General features: G+C 40.5%; 1 protein-coding gene across 2 annotated transcripts in view; it reads left to right on the top strand.

The window, feature by feature from the left end:
- Positions 1–18,909, top strand: part of RNF130 (ring finger protein 130) — a 111,065-nt gene extending 92,156 nt beyond the window's left edge. The window contains exons 6-9 of one of the 2 annotated variants that reach the window (XM_075900528.1): positions 369–465; positions 1,662–1,866; positions 4,010–4,103; positions 7,172–7,353. In XM_075900528.1, the coding sequence (XP_075756643.1) occupies positions 369–465; positions 1,662–1,866; positions 4,010–4,103; positions 7,172–7,187 (412 nt within the window). In that variant the 3' untranslated portion in view covers positions 7,188–7,353. Of the gene's footprint in view, positions 1–368; positions 466–1,661; positions 1,867–4,009; positions 4,104–7,171; positions 7,354–14,195 lie in introns of those variants that run through there. The other variant, XM_075900529.1, reaches the window with a different exon arrangement.
- The last annotated feature ends 498 nt before the right edge of the window (positions 18,910–19,407 follow it).

Genomic DNA, 19,407 nt, shown 5'->3' with positions numbered 1-19,407 from the left:
ACATTATAATCTGATCCTGTTATTGGGACTTCAGCAGGTTCCACTGGCTTGCCTGTGTGGGTCCAAGTGCAGAACCAGGGCTTTAAATCCTATTTTTCCTATGTGAATCATGATGAACTGATGGCAAAGGAGAGCAGAACTTTGTATTTCCTTGATCAAGACAGCACTGAACACTAACAGAAATGGATTCAGTTAGCTCCATAATGTTCTTTTCTTTGTCTCTTGTAGTTTATGTTGCAAGCTTCTAAATTGTTTTAATTGGAAGTTTCATTTCTGAAACCTCATCTGAATGTTAGACTGTTCCTGCTGTACGCCATGAAACTCTTGCAGGTTTATAACTTGTGGGTATCCTGTGTATTCTTTTCTAGGCACGTTTTCCACAAAGCCTGCGTGGATCCTTGGCTTAGTGAGCACTGTACCTGTCCAATGTGTAAACTGAACATTTTGAAGGCTCTAGGAATTGTTGTAAGTTGCATATTTGTGACCTGTATTACATAACTGATGCAGCCAGTTCAAGTAACTTCTTCACACAAAGTAGCTCATAATAAGAGATCCATCACAGTAAGTATGGTAGCATAGCAAGAGTATATTACCCACCCGTGTTGGAGCCCTTCTTCCTAAGGTTTGAGTGTAGCCTCTGACATCTCTCTTTTTAGTCAGAGGACCTCAAGTGCATATAGAGAGTTTGAGTGCTTGGTGAATCTATTCTGCAAATATCAACTGCTAACTGATTCGCAAAGAGGCATTAAAGAATGTCTCATAGGAGACCTTTCTCCCATTTCCCTCTCTGGGGAGAAGTTCTGATCGCACTGGCGATTCTCAGGCAGATTATGTCCTCCATAAAAAGGGGAAAGGAAAGCTCAGTGCGTCTGTAGTAACAATCAAGACCAACATAACAAGGGAGAAATCAGATCTACATTCTTAGCTGGGTAAAAACAGCACAGACTTTCTAGAAATAGCAGCAGATAACATACTGTGGGCAAGCTGTTTTTGTAATCAACATACCTGAGTTTTTTAAAGGAGGAAACTGTAATTTGACATGCCTTGTCTAAAGTTCTCACCATTGACAGAGTACACAGAAAATCAGGTTTTATGGCCCATTGTAATAAATTTACTGTTAAGAATATACTTGTTTTTGTGTATAGGCACTGTGATACCAACATGTACAGCTCCCTCAACTGAATCATGATATTTCCTATACTTATTTACACACATTTTTTCAGCCTTTTTAAACAAGTTGTTTGTAACTTACTGCCAGAGAGCATAGGACCAACTTTTTATCATCGGGATGGTGGTATTATAGTCTTGTTAGTCCCAAGATATTCGAGAGACAAGATGGGTGAGGTAATGCCTTTTACTGGACCAGCTTCTGTTGGTGAAAGTCACATGCTTTTGAGCCTAACACAGAGACCTAAAGAAGAGCTCAGAAATTTGTCTTTTCACCAACAGAAGTTGGTCCAATAAAATGTATTACCTGGGCCACCTTGTCCATCTATGACAGAGATAGCTTTTGTACATGATTCAGTGTCGTCTTTGTTTAAAAACAAAAACCTTAAGTAAGAGAGAAATGTCAAAAGTGTGTACATATGTGTGGTTTTTGGTTTTACAGACTGCCTATGTGTAGAATAACTAACACTTTAATATGAAAATGTTTTTTTCAGACAAATGTGCCATGTACAGATAATGTAGCCTTTGATATGGAAAGGCTCACCAGAGCCCAGCCAGCCAACAGACGATCAGCACTTGGTGACTTTGCCAATGACAACTCACTCAGCCAGGAGCCCCTGCGCACTAGTGGGATGTCACAGCTTCCACAGGATGGGGAAATAACTCCGAGGACAGGGGAAATCAACATTGCCGTAACAAGTAAGTCTTATGGTTTCCCTGTTGTGCAGTTTGCGCTTTGCTGTGGGTCTGCACAGCAGGGCAGTGGAGAAAGCTTTCCCAGTAGAGACAAAGCTGACCTCTCTCAATACAAGAAATATACATGTTTTTTATTGAAACTGACAATTTCAGGAGCTGTGGTGCAAACACTTTTATTATGAATTGTAAATTAATTTAGCACTTCATACAATTTTCAGGTGAACTTCAAGAAAAAAAATGCATTTGGTAACCAACATGGGAAGCATGGTTGCCAAAAAGGCATCCTCTGTTTCAACACAGCAAAACAATACTATAAGACTATTATTTAACTGATTAGTTAGTTACTAAGGTAGTTATAGGTATTATGGGTACTTAGACATTTTCTTAATTAGGGTGTTACATTTAGAACCCTTAAGGCTCCAAGTGGAGTTCTAAGAGATCAGCCTTAGCATTTGTCATACTTGCCTTTATAACTTGTGATTTTTGTGTTTGATGCTAAGGTCTTTGAACCCAGAGTAAGCTGGATGTTTTGGGCATCAAAGTATTGGAGGACAGTGAAAGCTAACTATTTGCAAGGCTCTCTTCAAAGGAAAAACTGGAGGAAATTCCACTGAAAATAAATTCCACCTAGGGCTTCTGGTATATAAACAAAGACCCTATATATGCAGTACACAGGGCATTGCATCATTTTGTAAATGCTTTAAGGCAAAGATTTGATGTATGGATGCATATTTCTATTTGACTGCATCACAGAACTCAAATCTATGTTGGAGGCAGTCGGTCTTTTCATGTTTTCTTCATTTGAATCTATTCACCCAATCTCACAAACTCGGGACGCTACTTGTATTCTTACCTATGTTAATAAGCAGAGTTACTAAAAAAGTCTGTAAAACAGTGCTTTATGGAACGCTTCGTATTATACTACAACAAAGCAATCTGTGATAGAAAACTTTCCTTTTTCCCCTTTTCCCACCCTTCCCCCAAACACACTAATATTCCGTAGCATACTGGCCTGAGAAGTGCAAAAACAAACCCCAAATCTAGTTTGCTCATAAAACCAACAAGTCATTTTATCTTGCATCTGTCTCTACTAATCCATCCCTAATTTAGCTCTCCTGAACACAGACTAAACCTGGTAACAGCTTTTAATATTCAAAGTGTTCCTACCCAGGAGAGAGAAGTTTGCAACTAAACCAGGATAACTGCTCAACTTTCTTGATGGCAAGTGTGTTGGCTGTCTGTTCCCTGTTGTAGTATCCGGTTTTCAAAGATGGAACACCAAGGGAAAGAAAAGAGAAATATAAGCAACAGTTCATTCTGTTTGTGGTTATAAAATGAAGCCTGTTTAAAAATGCTTTGACTTTATATATTACACACATTTCTGTAGCACACTCAAAGTCTAAAATACGTTTCAGTAAATGGAAATGTTTGTAATTAAACTTACTTGCACATGCAGAACTTCTCAGTAGGAGAGAGAGCATAGAGGCTATTTAATAATGCCTTTGAGACGGAACAATTTTTTAAAGCTCATTGTCAAGATATTTTTTTACTTTCAAGCATTTGTACATATTTATAATCATTTGAAACTGAAATCTGTTTCCTTTCCAAATATCACATCCTTCCGTTATGTGGAAAATTTGTTAGTTATGCATTAGTGCTTTGGCACTTGGCAATGAATTTGTGTAAATAAAAATTTCAATAAAGTATGTTTTGGGGAAAGAATTTTTTTTATACATGTGTGTCTGTATACATAACATGTATATGAAGAATCACATTTTGGGCTTACCAAACCAACCCTGACAATGTCCATATTAACTGGAAGGGGAGGAAAGCCTTCATTTTACATTTTTCCCAGTCTTACGTTTCACATTACATTGTTAAATGCTCCTTCTTTTTTGCTAACCCTTTGGTTCAGCCAGGACATACTGCTGTGCCAGGCTTTTTTTCCATACCTCTCTAAACTTCTTCTTTGCTAGCCTTCTCCAATCAGTAACTCTGTGGTTAACTTCCTTCTGCTTTACTTCCTGGTACCAATCATGGCTTAGAACCCTGTTGCCTTCTGCCAGTGGCGTTTGAGAGAAATGTTCACATCGATTTGACATAAGCCTTCTCCCACGAGTGATTTCCTCCTTTCCTTTGTCAACAGAAGAATGGTTTATTATTGCCAGTTTTGGCCTCCTCAGCGCCCTCACACTCTGCTACATGATCATCAAAGCCACAGCTAGCTTGAATGCTAATGAGTAAGTAAATATTTAGATGTGCATCTATATAGTTTTTGGTGTATGTGTCGTAGGCATCATTGGGAAGAAGGGGTAGGAGGGAAAGAATGGGCAAAATGAGGTTTTCAAGGTGTGAATGCCTTTTCTCTCTTTGTAGAAGTCTTTGCTAGCACTTGTTAATCCTCATGTAACTAGATTTGCCTAAAATAGCTCCCCAGAAAGGGGAAGTACAAAAAAAGAGTAGGGTGTCTTAGAGCTTGGGGTAGACCTCATAGTTTTTTAATTGACATCCAGTCAGCTGATACTTAAGTGGTAAGCATATGTCTTTATTTCATTAGGCCAGACTGCCTGATGGCAGCCAATAGTTGTTACCATCTGGTGACTTCCTGTAGTTTCAATCTCAGTTTCTCAGATTTTTACCCACTTTTACTGTTGGCCCTCTTCATAGAGAGGAGGAAGGCTATAAATGTTACATCATTTACAGATGCTCCTTTCAGGGGATTTTGGGACTCGAGCAGTAATGAAGTCTCCACTGTTGTTTCTTACCTTGTAGCTATTCAGTGGGTAGAACATTCCAGTTTTTGGCACTGTTGATCTATGTTTTAATAGACAGTTGCAGTCCAAAATAGTGTGCAAAAGCCATGCCATCTTAATTTTGGTAGATTTTCATACGCAAAGTCTAATCACAAATATGTAGGCTGTGATTTTCAGTAAGTAGATCTTCCTACATTTGTGTCTTGCTTGTAAGTCTAGCAGGTTGCACATTATACACAGTGCTGCACATGCAATTTGTGTGCACAAATACATGCAGAACAAGTTACTAAAAATTCCAGCCACTTACATTTTTTTTAATCCTTGAATTTGAGGGTCAGCATTTTCTCCCTTTACCTCTGAATGTCTCACACTAAGCTCAGATCCATTGCTGTGCTGATCCTCTTACTGAAAGTTGGCTACATTTCAAATGCAGTCTGTTGTACTGCTTGGAAAAGATCGCCTTTATAAATGGAGGTTCCTCTCTTCAGATGCTGAGATAAGAGAAGAGGAACAGTGTTTTTTCAGCTCTTAGAGACAGGTTATGGAAACAGAATTCAATAAGACTGAAGTATGAATTGATACAGCAAAACAAAGGTGGGGGAGAAAGGGTAAGAAAGAAGTGAGAAGAGAGCTATAGACAAGATGCAGTTTTTAAAACCAAATCCTCATTGTCTCTGCCATCTGGAGCTCTCTCCCTCAAAAGTGAAAGCTTTTCAATGAGTGTACCTGCAGAATAAATGAGTTGAATCCATACAGTTTGGTAAATTGTGTTCAGGAAGAGGGATAATTAGAATTCTTTGGATCAGAACTTTGATCCTAATTTCTTCATTCTGGTTATGATTGATTGCAGTTTGCACTTCTAGATGCTAATTCCCAAGGGCTGACAGGAGAAGAATTTAAGACTTTTTAAGTAACTGATTCAATCTTTCCATTTTTTTTTTCCTTTTGAGATGACATCAAATTGCAGCAAATTATCAGGAAATTGGCAAAATTAAAGATGGTGACCACCAAAATGAAGGTAGTCTGCTGCTGTGAAAAATAGCCAGCAACAGTGAAGAAGGGAACTTGTTAGAAGTTCTGTATGTATACATGAGAAATAGGAATGTCTATGTTTCTGGGCACTGCCACATGCATTAGGAAGAGGATAGAGAAAACTCAGCCAGTGTAACACCATTCAGCAGTGTACACGCATAGAAGCAGAACCCATTGCATTTCTGGCACTTCCCTTTCAGCTTCCTATCTTTTCTTCCTGTTGATATTCTGTTGGTGGCTGCTTTTAAAAAAAAAAAAAAAAAAAAGTATGCAGTAGGAATGTAAAGCATTACCATTTAAATGGTTAACCGATAAGCCTGGGCTTATTGGTTGCTGTTAAATTATACGCTGTCACCCTGCGCTGCAGGCTCTATATCGGGGCAGTTGGCGGGAGCCAGCTAAAAAGATGGCTTCTGGTGCACACCAGCTTTGGGGAGCCAGCTGCTGCCCCGCACTGCAGGTTTCACTGTATAAAGCTAATACTGTACTGCAGAGCCCGCAGTGCTTCTGGCTGTGCTCTGCTGGAGTCTAAACCACCATCTCTCCTCCTATGTTAGGCTACCTGTTTTAGGTCCATGCCCTGTGTGTGTATGCCACTTTTTAAAAAAACAAAACAAATTGCTTCACTGCTGTGTAATATGCGAAGTGTCTGGCGAAAAGTTTCTCCTGTGTTGCTTTCACCAGATATATTGTGACTCTTCATTGTGATTTCCATGAAATGCCACAATAATAGGTGCAAAAGAGGAGAAAATCAGAAAAAGATTTTACTCCTCTCTTTTTCCTATAAACATGAATGTTGAGAGTGCACCAGCCAGTGAACCATAACTAAACATGAAGATGGAGGTTTCATTTTCATCTTAGACGAGGAAACAAGCAAGCAGGAAGGAGGAGAGATGTAGTAAATGAAGCAAGTGGAAGATGCTAAGTATTCTGTGATGGAATTCTCAGAGAGCATTTCTCAGTCGGTGAAACCCTTCCAAGAGATGTTCCCTGCTGCTTGCTTCCTCTTCTGTATCTCCCACTGTTCAGACACGTTGATTTAAGATATTAGTTACTGTGTTCATGTGCACGTACAAAAGATAAATAATAGTTCCAGACAGCTCTAACCATTTTAATAATAACAATAAGAAGGGAATAACAGTAACGGGGCTGCTTTCACGTGGCCTTAAAACAGCTCATGCTATTCCCAGGCTGAACACACACTTCCAGGAACTGATCTGACTTCACAGCTGCCTTTCCTGTTAATTATTTAGATAATAGGCCAGTTTTGCTCCATATACCCAGAAGGCTACATCAGTTTCCCAGTGGTTTAGAAGTAAGACTGAAACCTTAAGGCATTGGTGTGAAGAATTCTAGTAACTGAAATTTTTCGCTAATTATAATCAATGATTTGAGAAGCACAGGTCCTGTTCAGCATTTTTAGCTCTATATAATTTGCTTATTGACTTTTGACAGTTTTTAATTCAACATTCAGTATCAACTTTAACTAATATAAATATTCTGTCCTCTTTCTTACCCCACAGAGCAGAATGGTATTGAAGAAACACTTTCTGGCAGATTGCCTTGGAGAGACACCTATTTTTTGCATCATTTATCAATCATGCAGCATATGCAGTTATACTTAGTGCATTTATTTTTATTAAAATTTGCTAATGCCAAAGCTTTGTATTAAGAAAAATGACAAAATAAACCTTTAATTATGAAATTTTTTCTCTGGCTGAATTTTATTTTCCATGAATCTTCTTCATTGAGTACTCTCTATCTTTAGTGTTTTGATTGTGATCTACTATAGCAATGTGTGAAATCTTTGGTAGATCTTTATGCTTCTCTTTTTACTTTAGGACAGAAATAAGCATGATACCCACCACTGGCATGGTGATTAGTTACAGCATTACCAGAGATTGCTTCATACCAGTTAGTTATAGTTAGCCACATAACTGGGTCCAATGTTTGTATTTCTTGATTGTTTTACAGAGTTGTTTTAAACTAAGATACTCTTTTTTGTATTACTTTGGAAAGGTAACAGCAGGATCCCTTGCCTTTGGTCCAGTCACCACAGAAAATTTGCAGTTCTGTCTTCCTTTTCAGAATGCATTAGAAGAGTAAAATCTTCCTTATCCTTCCCCAACTACCCTGTTTCACTTTTCAGAAAGTGAACGAATCTACACCGCCTCTTCCTTCCTAATGTTGCATGAAGAGGTGGTTTTCCCTCCTCCTTCAGTTGCTAAATCTTCTCACAGATCAGAAAACTAACCAAGTAATGGTGCTGGTTTGTGTCAACTGATAGGCGATTGTGCAAAATGAAAAGGTTGATAATGAGTAAACTCTCATCATGTCCTTTCCTGGCATTCTTTACTGAGGATTCTCATTTTCTCACACATTTCTTTATCTGAACAGAAAGTAAGAAATAGCCTAACATTCATTTAAAAAATGCATATCTTTGGTATTGGATGGAGAGCTGCTGAGCTCTGATTCACAGACAAAGGCTAATATCTGAGTTAATGAGATTGGCTGAAAGCAGATATATCAGTTGAGGAAAAAAGGCATAAGCTGATCGAAGTTAGAATCTGTTGTGGGTTTTCTCTGGTATCAAAATTTAAGTGACATTTTGAAATCTAACACATTCTTAATTAAAATATACTAGTTATTTCCAGCTATCAAAGAGAACCATGATATTAAACTGTGATGGGATTTAGTTTTTCAAATGTACTTGGAGTAGGGAATATTTTTTCAAGGTATGGGCACTTCTGGAATTCAGGAAGACAGCCAAAATCTGCATTAAAATAATTACTTAAGTTGTAGTGGTCAAGAAACCTTTAGCTGAGAAGGCAGCTTTTAAAAATGAAATGTATGTATCATTGTTTCAATAATGTTAATAGGTTTTTAAAGGCGTCTTTTTGAAATTTTGAAAAACATGAATGCTGTCAATGAAGAGAGCAGTGAATGTGTTTTGAAAAATCTGAGAAATCTCGTTAAATGAATTTGTGCTCCAGGCCTGGTTCATTTTAGAATTCAATGTTTATCACGTAATGTTATTGCCAAGCTATATGACTGATGTGTAACATGATGTAAAGCACAGACTATTTAGTAAGGAGATTACTTTTCTTCTCCAGTTTCCTAAAAGCATACGGCAATTGAAATGGCTTTGAATCAAATAGCCCTTGCGCCTGCTGGGACTGTGGTCTTAAACTTATTTTTAAAGATACTGTAAACAAAAGAGGTTGTTGGGGAAAACTCTGGGTGGCTTTAGAAAGCAGATTCCTAAAACAGGGTCTGTTTTATCTACCTTATACAGAACAACAGCAAAGTAGTGAAAAATAACCTTTTTAATTGTTATCAGGAACAAAGTGATTGTCTGATTTCTAGTTCCTGCTCATCTGTTGGGAACTTTGGACATCCAGAGTCCAGTTTCCTCCACACTTCACATTGTTTTGTGTCTTTTAAACATTTCATCATTACATGCTCACAAAAATAGAGAAACTAATTGATAAGTGTCAATCAGAAATTAAAGGAGTGTAAACCAAGGGCTGTAACTTAAGATAAATATATCATATCCTCCTATTAACCTCTCAAATGGACTTTACACCACCTTATGAAGATCTACACATTTATTTACTCTGAACCAACAGGAGAAGCAAATGCCAGAGTTGTTTGCCACCTTCTTTGGTGCGTTTGGAGCAAGGGCACATCAGCTAATTTCTTTGTTGGGACTGTGCACGAGTAAATAAAGAAGTGTGCCCTTCAACAGCCTGTTTTCCATTTTCCCAAATGTTGCTACAGCAACTAGGAGACATCATGCAGCAATATTGTACAGGTGGGAGCAACGACACCGTGTTAAACAGCTTAGAGTGGGTTTTTTTCTTCTGCTGCTATTTAGTCTATGAGGTGTAGGCGAGAGAGGAAATATTTTCTAGTTGGATTTGGCTCTCATACTGCTTTACACTGTCCCAGTGTCCAAGTGGATCACGCAGTTGAAACAGGAAGGACCTGACTTTATCTCAATGTGAAGAGAAAAGTCTCTGAAAGGGTTGCAAAGTATGATCTCTGAAGAGCTTGTATTCATATATGTTTGCACAGCACCCAGCACAAGGAGGCGCTCAGTATCTTGCTACTGTAGTATAAATATTAAATAAAAAGGGACTGCAGGTTCGCACTTGTTGTTTGTGCAACTAGTATGTCAAAGCAGCCCAGAGACTTTTCAGTTGACAGTTTGTACTGTATCCATTCCTGCAGCATTCCGGTAATGGTGGGGATATTTTATTTCAGGCTGAAGTTTATGTTCTAGTTTAATATATACAGGTTCGTTCAGTGGTCCCCAACGTGGTGCCCCGCTCCCAGGTGAGCAGCGCGAGGGCTGTGCCGGCCCGGGCTAGCAGCGTATGGGCGGTGCCGACCCAGGCACGCAACACATGGGTGGCCCCGCCACTGGGCACGCGGCACATGGGGGCTGCCGGCACGTGGCACAGGCGTCGGCTGTGGACACGCAGCACGTGGGCGGTGGCGGCCCCGCCCCCGGGCGCATGGCACATGGGCTGTTCTGGCCCCGGGCGCGTGACGTGTGGGCGGCCCCACCCCTGGGCATGCAGCACAGTTGCGGCACCAGCCCCAGGCGTGCGGCGCATGGGTTGTGCCAGCTCCAGGCACGCAGCGTATGGGTGGCCCTGCCCCCGAGTTCCCAGCATGTGAGTGGCTCCGCCCCCGGGCGCCCGGCAGCCCCAAAAGGTTGAGGACCACTGGGTTAGTTGAATGGTTCAGTCTAATGAAGTAATGAAAAATAATGGCTAGTATGACTTGTATATGTATTTTTCACCTGGGAAGCCTGAATTGTGTATTTTCAGTTCATAGGAGACTCATCATCGCACTTGGGAGGTGCACCTCTTCCCTGTGCCCCCACCAAAATTTTAATTGCTAAATGGGGTCCCCCCACATGCCCCTTCAAGCCCCTCTGAGTAGCCCTCCCTGCACCCTGTCCCCCTGCAGGCACCAATTGCTCCTGCTCCAGTTTGGTTTCCATACCGAAGGCATGAAAAAATGTTTCTGCACTGTCTCTCTGACTTTATCAGTAACTGCAGAATGGGGAGTGCAAGCTCATAAGTCTTGATTGAAGTGTCTGTGTAACTGCATGTTGCTGCTTGCTGCCAAGATGATATTCATGCCTGACACAACAATGGATTTACAAAAGAGAGCTGATGTCATGACTGTAAACAAACAGGGTAGTTTTCTGCAGGAGAGGGGGGGAACACATCCAGCAAGGTGCCAGGAGTTTTTAAACCTCTAACACAACAAAGTATTCCTGCATACCAAAACAAGCCCGAGCTTTGCTTTCGAAGCTATGCTCTCTTTACAGTACATAGACATGCTTGGTCAAAGTGAAGCCTCCGAGATTGCATCTTCTTCCAGTCAGAAGCGTAGTGGCACAGTATCCAAAGCACTGGCCTACAACTCAGAAGACAGGGGTTCTATTTCTGGCTCCACTATTAGCCTACTGGATGACCTGGGCAAGTCATTTCACCTGTCTGTGCTTCAGTTTCCCCATATGGAAAATGATGATAATGTCACCGATCTCTTTTGTAAAGCACTTTCAGACCTACTGACACAGCACTGTATGAGAACTGGGTGATATTAAGATGACTCCCCTGGCATGACTTAGTGCAGTGTCTCTTTTCCTCGACATACTCATTAGATGAGCTTCAGGAATGCTCAGTCCAGGTGGAATGCTGCCTAGTGCTACAAGTTGAACCTCTGTAGTCTGACGCATACTGGGCCGATAACATTTGTGGTCCTGGATGATTTTAGTTAGCCGGATGTCCACTTATCATGGGTGTGGCCAACTTTCCCATGGTTGCAGTAAAGTTTGTTCACAGCCACCAGTCCTGGCTCTCAGTGTTTGTGCGGTTATTTAGCTCTAATTTATTCCTAAATGTTGTCTCAGAGCCCAGTATGCGGGGGCAGTGTTGGCAATGCTGCGAGACAATATTGACCTCCTGTGGTTCAGCAAATTCTCTGGTTCGGCACCAGTCAGGGCCCAAGGGTGCCTGACTAGCAAGGTTGAACCTGTGTATAGAAACGCAGACTTCAGTTCTGAGACAAGATTCATAGTGAGCTATGACTTTTTCTGGGGAAGTTTGAAATGGTGGTAAACAGCAAAAACTACTAGATGAAGGGACTGGTGAAAAAGAGGAGGAAGGGAGCTTGCATCTAGTTACCTGCATCTGGTGAGAGGCAGTATTTGTAATATGTGGTCTTTCAAAACAATGCTATCCCCTGGGGCTGTATCTGGTGAATAAGCAAGGAAGAATTTTGAAAAATTCTGTTTGATTTAGCTGATTCATTAGAAAAGAATGAATTATGTGCAAAGGAGAGCATTTACACCGAGCAGTCGGCTATACCTGTATGTATAGAAACACACAACTTGTTTGAATGTGGGTAGGATAAATGTCTTTTGTAAAGATGCAAGAAAATACCGAAGGCAGCAAAGAATTTTAGAGATGCTGAATACACAGTGCCTGCTTTCAGATTGATTGATTAAAAAATATCTGTTAGATGAAACATTTATGGCCTTATGCCTATTGATTAAAATGTTTCCATCAAATCTATTGGAGCAAAAGTTTACACATTCTCTGACACAGCCACGGGGGTTCACACACACAAGAGTTTAGGGAGTCTGCTTCCTAATCCCTTGTTTGTTTTTTGTGTACAAAAAACAATTAGGAGCAGTGGTCAGTCTTTAGAGTCTCTTTGTGTTTCAATGTTGCTTGTACAATATGTAACACTTCAGTGAGAGGAAAGAAGAAATGCAGCATTTGTTACAAACATTGCTCATTTGAGCAATAAGGTAACATGGGATGCTGTATTCTCAACTGCACCCGATCCTCAGAATGACAGTGTGCCAAGTACAAAAATGCAGGAGACTTCTGGTATCCAACTGATCCCAGGTGATACCTAAGTAGGCATTTCATAATGAAGTTTAGGTTTGCTTGGAGAGAGACTGATCGTTCTGAGTTGTAGACCTGTGCAGATTCATGTAAATAAATATGTCTGCCTTTTGGCTACAGCATTGCATAGTTCCAGAAAGCTTAAGTCTAGGATAGGATTCAAATCCAAAAATTGAACACTAATATTTGAATAATCATATTGACAGGTCTGTCCCTATTCCAGCACTGTTGGGGTGGGGTCGGGGGAGAGACAGGGTTTGTGCTTGTGGATATTGGCAGAGTCAGCAACTTGACCCTATGGAATTTAAGTGCTCATTTCACTCACTCATTGAGATATTAGATTATTCACACTTTTCCCCCTTTCTCAGGAGCATTCTAGTCCTGGGGGAATTCTGCAGTTTGGAGCCCAATTGCAGAATTTCCCCAGGACTAACCTTCAAATAAAAAGTGAATGGGTTAGTGTACTAGCCAGTGAAGACTTGGGATTGAATGAGTTTTAAATCCGAAATGGAAGGGAATATTTGGTGGTCTCAGTCTTCTGCTTTCTTTAGTAGATGCTTGTTACAAAAACTGCCATAGAGCAGTTCAGCACTATGGGCACTCTTGGCTCAGGACTACAACTAACAGGGCTGCTGCAGGTCAAGATTGTGGTGGATTGTCAGAGCTGTGCAAGAGGAAGTTTGCATGGCACCTGTCTGCATTCTTTCTGGCACTAGCCAATACTGTTTATTGGGCCTTCATTTTGATTAGTGTACAATTCTTGCTCATTTCAGCTCTTTAAAAGCCACATTCCCAGATGAGATTGTAAAACTAGCTTTTTCTTTTCAGTACCAAGGAGGATATTTCAGAGGGCCATTTGGTCAGTTAGCACCAAACACTATGTCTGCACAGCAGTGCTATTTCGAAATAATTGACGTTATTCCAAAATAACATAGTGTGCATCTACACTACAAGCCTTTATTTTGAAATCATGTCGAGCTGGAGGACATCTTACTCCGACTCCTGGTAACCCTCATTTCACGAGGAGTAAGAGAAGTCAAAGGAAGAGTGTTCTTCCTTCAACTTCCTGCTACGTAAACAGCTTCAAAAGCTGAATTAAGCTATTTCAACTTTAGCTACACAATTGACATAGCTGAAGTTGAGTAGCTTATTCTGACGTTAGCCACACTGTGTAACTGTACCCTAAGGAAGAAAATTGGTTTTAGCCAAAGTCCAATCCCCAATAGATAGCTGTTTACCTGCCTATAAATAGCATAGGCCACGGTCTTGAGGAGAAGGAAAATAACATTAGAAAACTTGAATTGCAAAAGGACCATGCCTGCATGCCTCTTGATACCTGGGGGATAAATATTTGCCTTCCTTTCCACATGCATTCCTAAAATGATTATGCAGCAAAGGTTAAGTTTCCTCATACTTGAATCCACTGCCACTTCATACTACCAACTGTTACAGGTTTATAAGGAAAGTTAATTTTTAGTTCTCAGTATGTTCTCACTTAGAATGGGCAAGTGCAAAAGAATACGTGATCACAGACAAAACCTTGCAAGCTCAACTCCTGTGATGTTTTATACAAATTACTAACAAGGTTGTTTCTTTGTTCTGCCTCTTGTAGGTGGTCACTTCTTTCACCGCAACTCTCTGTCTCCTCGGAGCCTGGTCTATGAGAGTGAATTCTCCACACTCGAGCCTGCCTTGGACATGTATGATGAGAACAAAACCTGAAAGGAATGTGTGTTGGTTTCGGTTTCTTCCTTTTTTTGTTGCTCATTCCTGTTGTTGTATACTCCTTCCATGGGTGTCCTTTTGTCTGAAGAAGAGCTGCTTTTCCCAGAATATAAGCCTGGCTTCCAAGTTACAAAGATGAAGCTCAACTATGGTTGTTTCCAAGGACATCATCTCTGGGCCAACAATGTGTGTACACAAAATTGGCTGTTGTAAGTTGCAGAATTGGCGTGCAAGCTAGCTTTGTCAGTCCAGCCGAGTCTGTACTAAAGAGGGGTTGCCCTGATCAAGAGTTATTTTTGTACTGCAAAAGTGTGTCTTGAATAAGCACATGATCTTTCCATTGTTTTAATCGTGCGCATGTTGGTTGACTATCAAACAAGCTACCTGATGGCAAAGGCAATTGCAAGTAAAGACACTTCATTTTTCTTCGGTCTCCCCATGAGATTATTGTGATGTGTCCCCTGTCTAAGAGGACCTGTAGAAATGGATTGACTTTCCTATTACCTATTTAACTCTGGGTAGTGAAAAACAGGTTGGCATTAAAGCTCCAGATAGGAGCTGTGTGTGAAGCATGCATGAAAGGCTTCCAAGTAACCCAGTGCTTCAATTGTTCAGTTTCCACTGAAGTTGGACAAAGATTTCCTGTACAGAATGCAACTTCAGCCTTTCTTAGCCCCGCTGCCAAGTGAATCTCTTGACAACAGGGATGTTGTTGATGTTCGTGGGCCCAGCATTTGATCCTCCTTAAAATCATTATATTTCTTGGGAAACGCACAGGTATGTGGATAGTTATCCTCTCTTGATTTTTTTAAAAAATCCACCAAGTTTTTTCACTGAGATTTTTTAGAAGCCAACATGTTGTTGTTATACACAGAACAAAAAGTAAGTTTCCAACCCTGTTCTCCCACTGAGACCTGCAACAGTTAAATAACAAACTCTTTCTCAAGCGCTGTGCCCTTTCCTGTTGACATCAATGACATGAATGCAGAAAGCAGAAGAGTAAAGGAAAGCAACCATGCAGTTTTGACACTTGGAGGAAAAGCAGTTTTTACCAGAACATGACAAAAAATGATTGGGAAATGAATATTCTAAAGCTTCTAAATGGGTAATGCAGAAATAGAAAACAAGATGTTGAGGTTTGTTTGTTTTTAGTAAACAGTGTTCCTTTAAAAAGCAGCTCTGGAGAGTAAGGCAGTGCACCTTTTCCTACTGAATGCTGTGTAATTGTTTAACACATGTCAATATTTTCTCCATTGCAGTCTGAGTTACTGTAGGTGTAGAAATGCATTTGTGTCCTTCATAATGTGAACAAGATCTTCATTCTATAATTGTAATTTAGAACAAATGGCAAACTGAAATCTCCTGTTATCTTTGAATCTAAACAGCTTCTACTGTACAGGGAGAAACTTGCCTTCCTTTTATAAAGCAATCAGTCCTCTTGGCCTGTATTCTGACTTGGAGTGTGGTACAGTTGTGACCTACCCAGATGTTAAAAACAAGAAAAAAACTCTGAAGTGAGGAAGTGAGCTGCTAGCAGAGCCAACTTGGGCTGATGCAGAGTTGTATTTAAACTAATCATTCTAGACTGGATAGTGCAGAGTTTAAAAAGTTTTATCTTTTACAGCACCTTGTTTGTATTTGCCAAATAAATTTTATTGTAGTCTAATTTTACAAACATTTTTTTAAAAACCAAACTTTTTAAGAAGCACAGTTTTAACACACCCAGCATTGTGGCTATGAAACTGAAGATTGGTGGGTGATATCACTATATCACTGTTATCAAGTAAGAGACCCACAATCAGCATTTTTTGTTGTTCCTCTTTTAAATCTGAGGATCAGGGCAGATACTTATTGTGTGATCACCCCTGAAGCTGGTCACCCAAACTCCTTGAAAGTCTGTCTGAATTCAGGCACAGTGAAAGGCTGATTGGACAATTCTGGTTTTCATTCTTGTAGCTGAGTGATCATTGCATGCCGATCTGTAAAAACAGCACGCTTCCCAAACCAGACAAAGGCACAGAAATACAGTTCCCATCTTTTAAGTACAGAGTGACTTTTAGCAGGCTTGTAACCGCAAGGCAGGATGGGCAGGTTACAGCTGGCTTGAGCTAGGCATTCTCACAAATTGTAAAGTTTACCTGCATCTAAGGCCTTGACTATGCAGCAGAATCCAGCCACCAGTGTACAGTGAAACCCAGTGATGGGAAACCTAGTCTAGTGAAAGCGACGAGGAGTCCTGTGGCACCTTATAGACTAACTGAAGTGTAGGAGCATAAGACCCACTTTGTCAGATGCATGCTTATGCTCCTACACTTCAGTTAGTCTATAAGGTGCCACAGGACTCCTCGTCGCTTTTGCAGATTCAGACTAACACGGCTACCCCTCTGATACTAGTCTAGTGAGTGGGTCGCATGTGTAGCCCTCCTTCATGTCAATGGGTTGAAAATGGTTGTAACCAAGACGGTCTCTTGGGATACTTGTAGTGTGTGCCAACTGAACCATAGCAACACTTTGGATGCAGAGGTAGCGCACAGCTCTCACAGTCAATGTTGCGTGCAATCAGCACGCACCTCATTTTACATGCCCTTGGCTTTACGTGTGCGTCACGTTAGTAATACTGGTAGGAAAAAACCCTGCACAGATGGGAGCCAGTGGAATAGGCAAATCCTCCATCTGGGCAATGTAGGCAAAATGTCTTGTAGGCCACACACAGAACCAGGCAGCTCACCACTGGTGCAAACCATAGTCAGGAAAAGTAGCTGTGAGCCAGTATTTACACTGGTGTGATTTACTCTGATTTTAAACAGTATTCAGATCTATTGTGCAAATCCTAGTTTATCCAGGTGCTTTGCCTGACTTGCTGTGGGAGGTGGCCTATCCAAGTGGGCCACTGACAGACAAAATGGGGGTAATTTTTCTGTATAGGCGAGGCAGCCAGAGCAGCACTCCAGAGAGAGAACCCCTCCTTACGTTTGAAAGCAATTCTATTTCCAGTTCTAGTCTTAAAACCCCGTGCCCCAATGAACAATATCGCAAGAGGCAAACTCATCATCACTCAATGGAGCAGTCTTTTTCAAAGTAATATTGATCCTCTGAACCCACTGATCACAAATTCTGAATTCCAATCAGTGCTGTTTTTCCTTCTGCTCAGCCCGTTTCGTTGCTCTGCTTCAGTTACAACGTAAATTAACTTTTTATGTTCTTGATACTTTTGACAATGTGGCCAACTCTTGTGATATTTGCTGCTTTTTCTTAAAGCTCCAGCTGCTGGAGTCATGTGAGTATGTGATACATCTCAGCTTACTGGGTTTTTTTTTTTTTAAGTGAAAGTAGATCCTTTGCTCCAGCTATGACAGTTTACAGCCGTCAAGGATCTGGCGCTAATGTTTCTAAGTCTCATGGTTGTGGAGAAAAGCTGGAAAAAAATCCTAAAGGGTCAGAGGGCAAATAAAAACTTCAGTATAATTTTTAAAATAATATTAAATCTCATGATTTTTTTAAAGCCATCTCAGGATTTTAGGGGGCCTGATTCATGATTTTTGAAAAGCCCAGGTTAGCAATTCTTCTTTAGTAATATACTGGTGCAGTAGCTAATAAAATAGGTTAGTTCTGGGGTGTCTTGGAAGCTAACACTTGTAAATAACACTCCCTCATTTGGAAAGCTGAAAGGAAAGCTAAATGCCAGTACAACTAGCTGATCCAAGAATGCATGCTCTGATATGTACTGGAAGTCCTGGCACTGGGTCATATTAATCATGAGAGCCAGTGTAGGGAACATGGCTGATTTTTCCGAGACGTTTTCTTAGTTTTTGCTTTCTTTTTCAATATTAAAAAGAACTGCATTATAGCACTGCTATCTTTTTCTAGTGTAGTGACACTGCAGGTGGTTGTCACTTTACAGAAGTAAAATGACTTAGAATCTACGCGGCACAGTGAGTTCCAGTTACTTGAGATAATTTTAAAGGCTAATAAAGGCTTTATAGTGACACCACTAATTTTATGAAAATCCTTTTTATTCCAAATCCTACATCTTCCCTGTGTTAGATGATAGTGCCCCCTCTTCTCCCTCCCCCATTGTTACCCAACTCCTAATTATGTGGAAGTTTTACACCCCCACCACCAACAGGTCACTTGTAAAATTAAGATTTACTTGTGTTCTCCAAGGGATGCTCTGAAGTTAAAAACAATCTCACAGCATATTTCTTGCCTATGCTACCAACAGTAAAATAAATTATTACAACTGAAAACATCTTTAAAAATATATAACATAACAGGTGTCAAGGCTTGTCCGCATTCTGGCACTCCGAGTGCAAAAGGTGGGGGTCTGCAAGAGATCTTAAATGCCTTGCCTCTATTTGGCTTCTGCTTACAAAAACTCCCCAAAGTCCTTGGCCTTGGGAGGTAGCTGCCACCACCAAGTGAGCCAAAAAAACCCACGATCCTTTTTTTTTCTTAGGCTTAGGAAAGAAGCACTTGAACTTCTTTTAGACGGGTATCCCCAAGCTCTTTTACCACAAGAGAGCTTGAAAAAGATAAACAGAAAACAAACTGCAGTCTCTAATAGCTGATGTCTTAGTCTTAGGCACATATACACAGACCCCTGCTACATTCCAGGACACAAGAATCAAATTGTCTCCTTAAAAAGATGATTTTATTAACAAAACAGAAATATATACTTGATAAAGCATATATGGTTGTTAGGTGTTACAGAGCAACTGAGAGAGAACAGATTAAAACACAGAAAAATAGTATATCTGGGTGTAGCTTAGATACGGTGCAGTTAATACAAGGAGTTAATACATGGAGTTAATACAAGAGAAGTTTAACCAAACAACACAACAAGGAAAAATAACCCGATCGCGTCTAAACATACAGTGATGATCCATACTGACCTGTACTTCTAGGTCCAGTTCATTTCCATGCTCAGTATTCCTTGTAGACATGGTAGTTCTGCCTGGTTCAATTCATCTTGCTTCCCCCTCCTCTTAGTTTAAAACTCACACAAAGGAAACAGCAGGTAGGTATATCTTTCAATTTAAATGTCAACATCTTCTGCCATTGTCTCTCCTGGCTCCCCACCAGCACCCACAAGCTACCTG

Source organism: Pelodiscus sinensis, chromosome 17 (assembly GCF_049634645.1).
Source record: "Pelodiscus sinensis isolate JC-2024 chromosome 17, ASM4963464v1, whole genome shotgun sequence".
Classification (NCBI taxonomy): domain Eukaryota; kingdom Metazoa; phylum Chordata; order Testudines; family Trionychidae; genus Pelodiscus; species Pelodiscus sinensis.
This window is presented reverse-complemented; position numbering and strand designations above follow the sequence as displayed.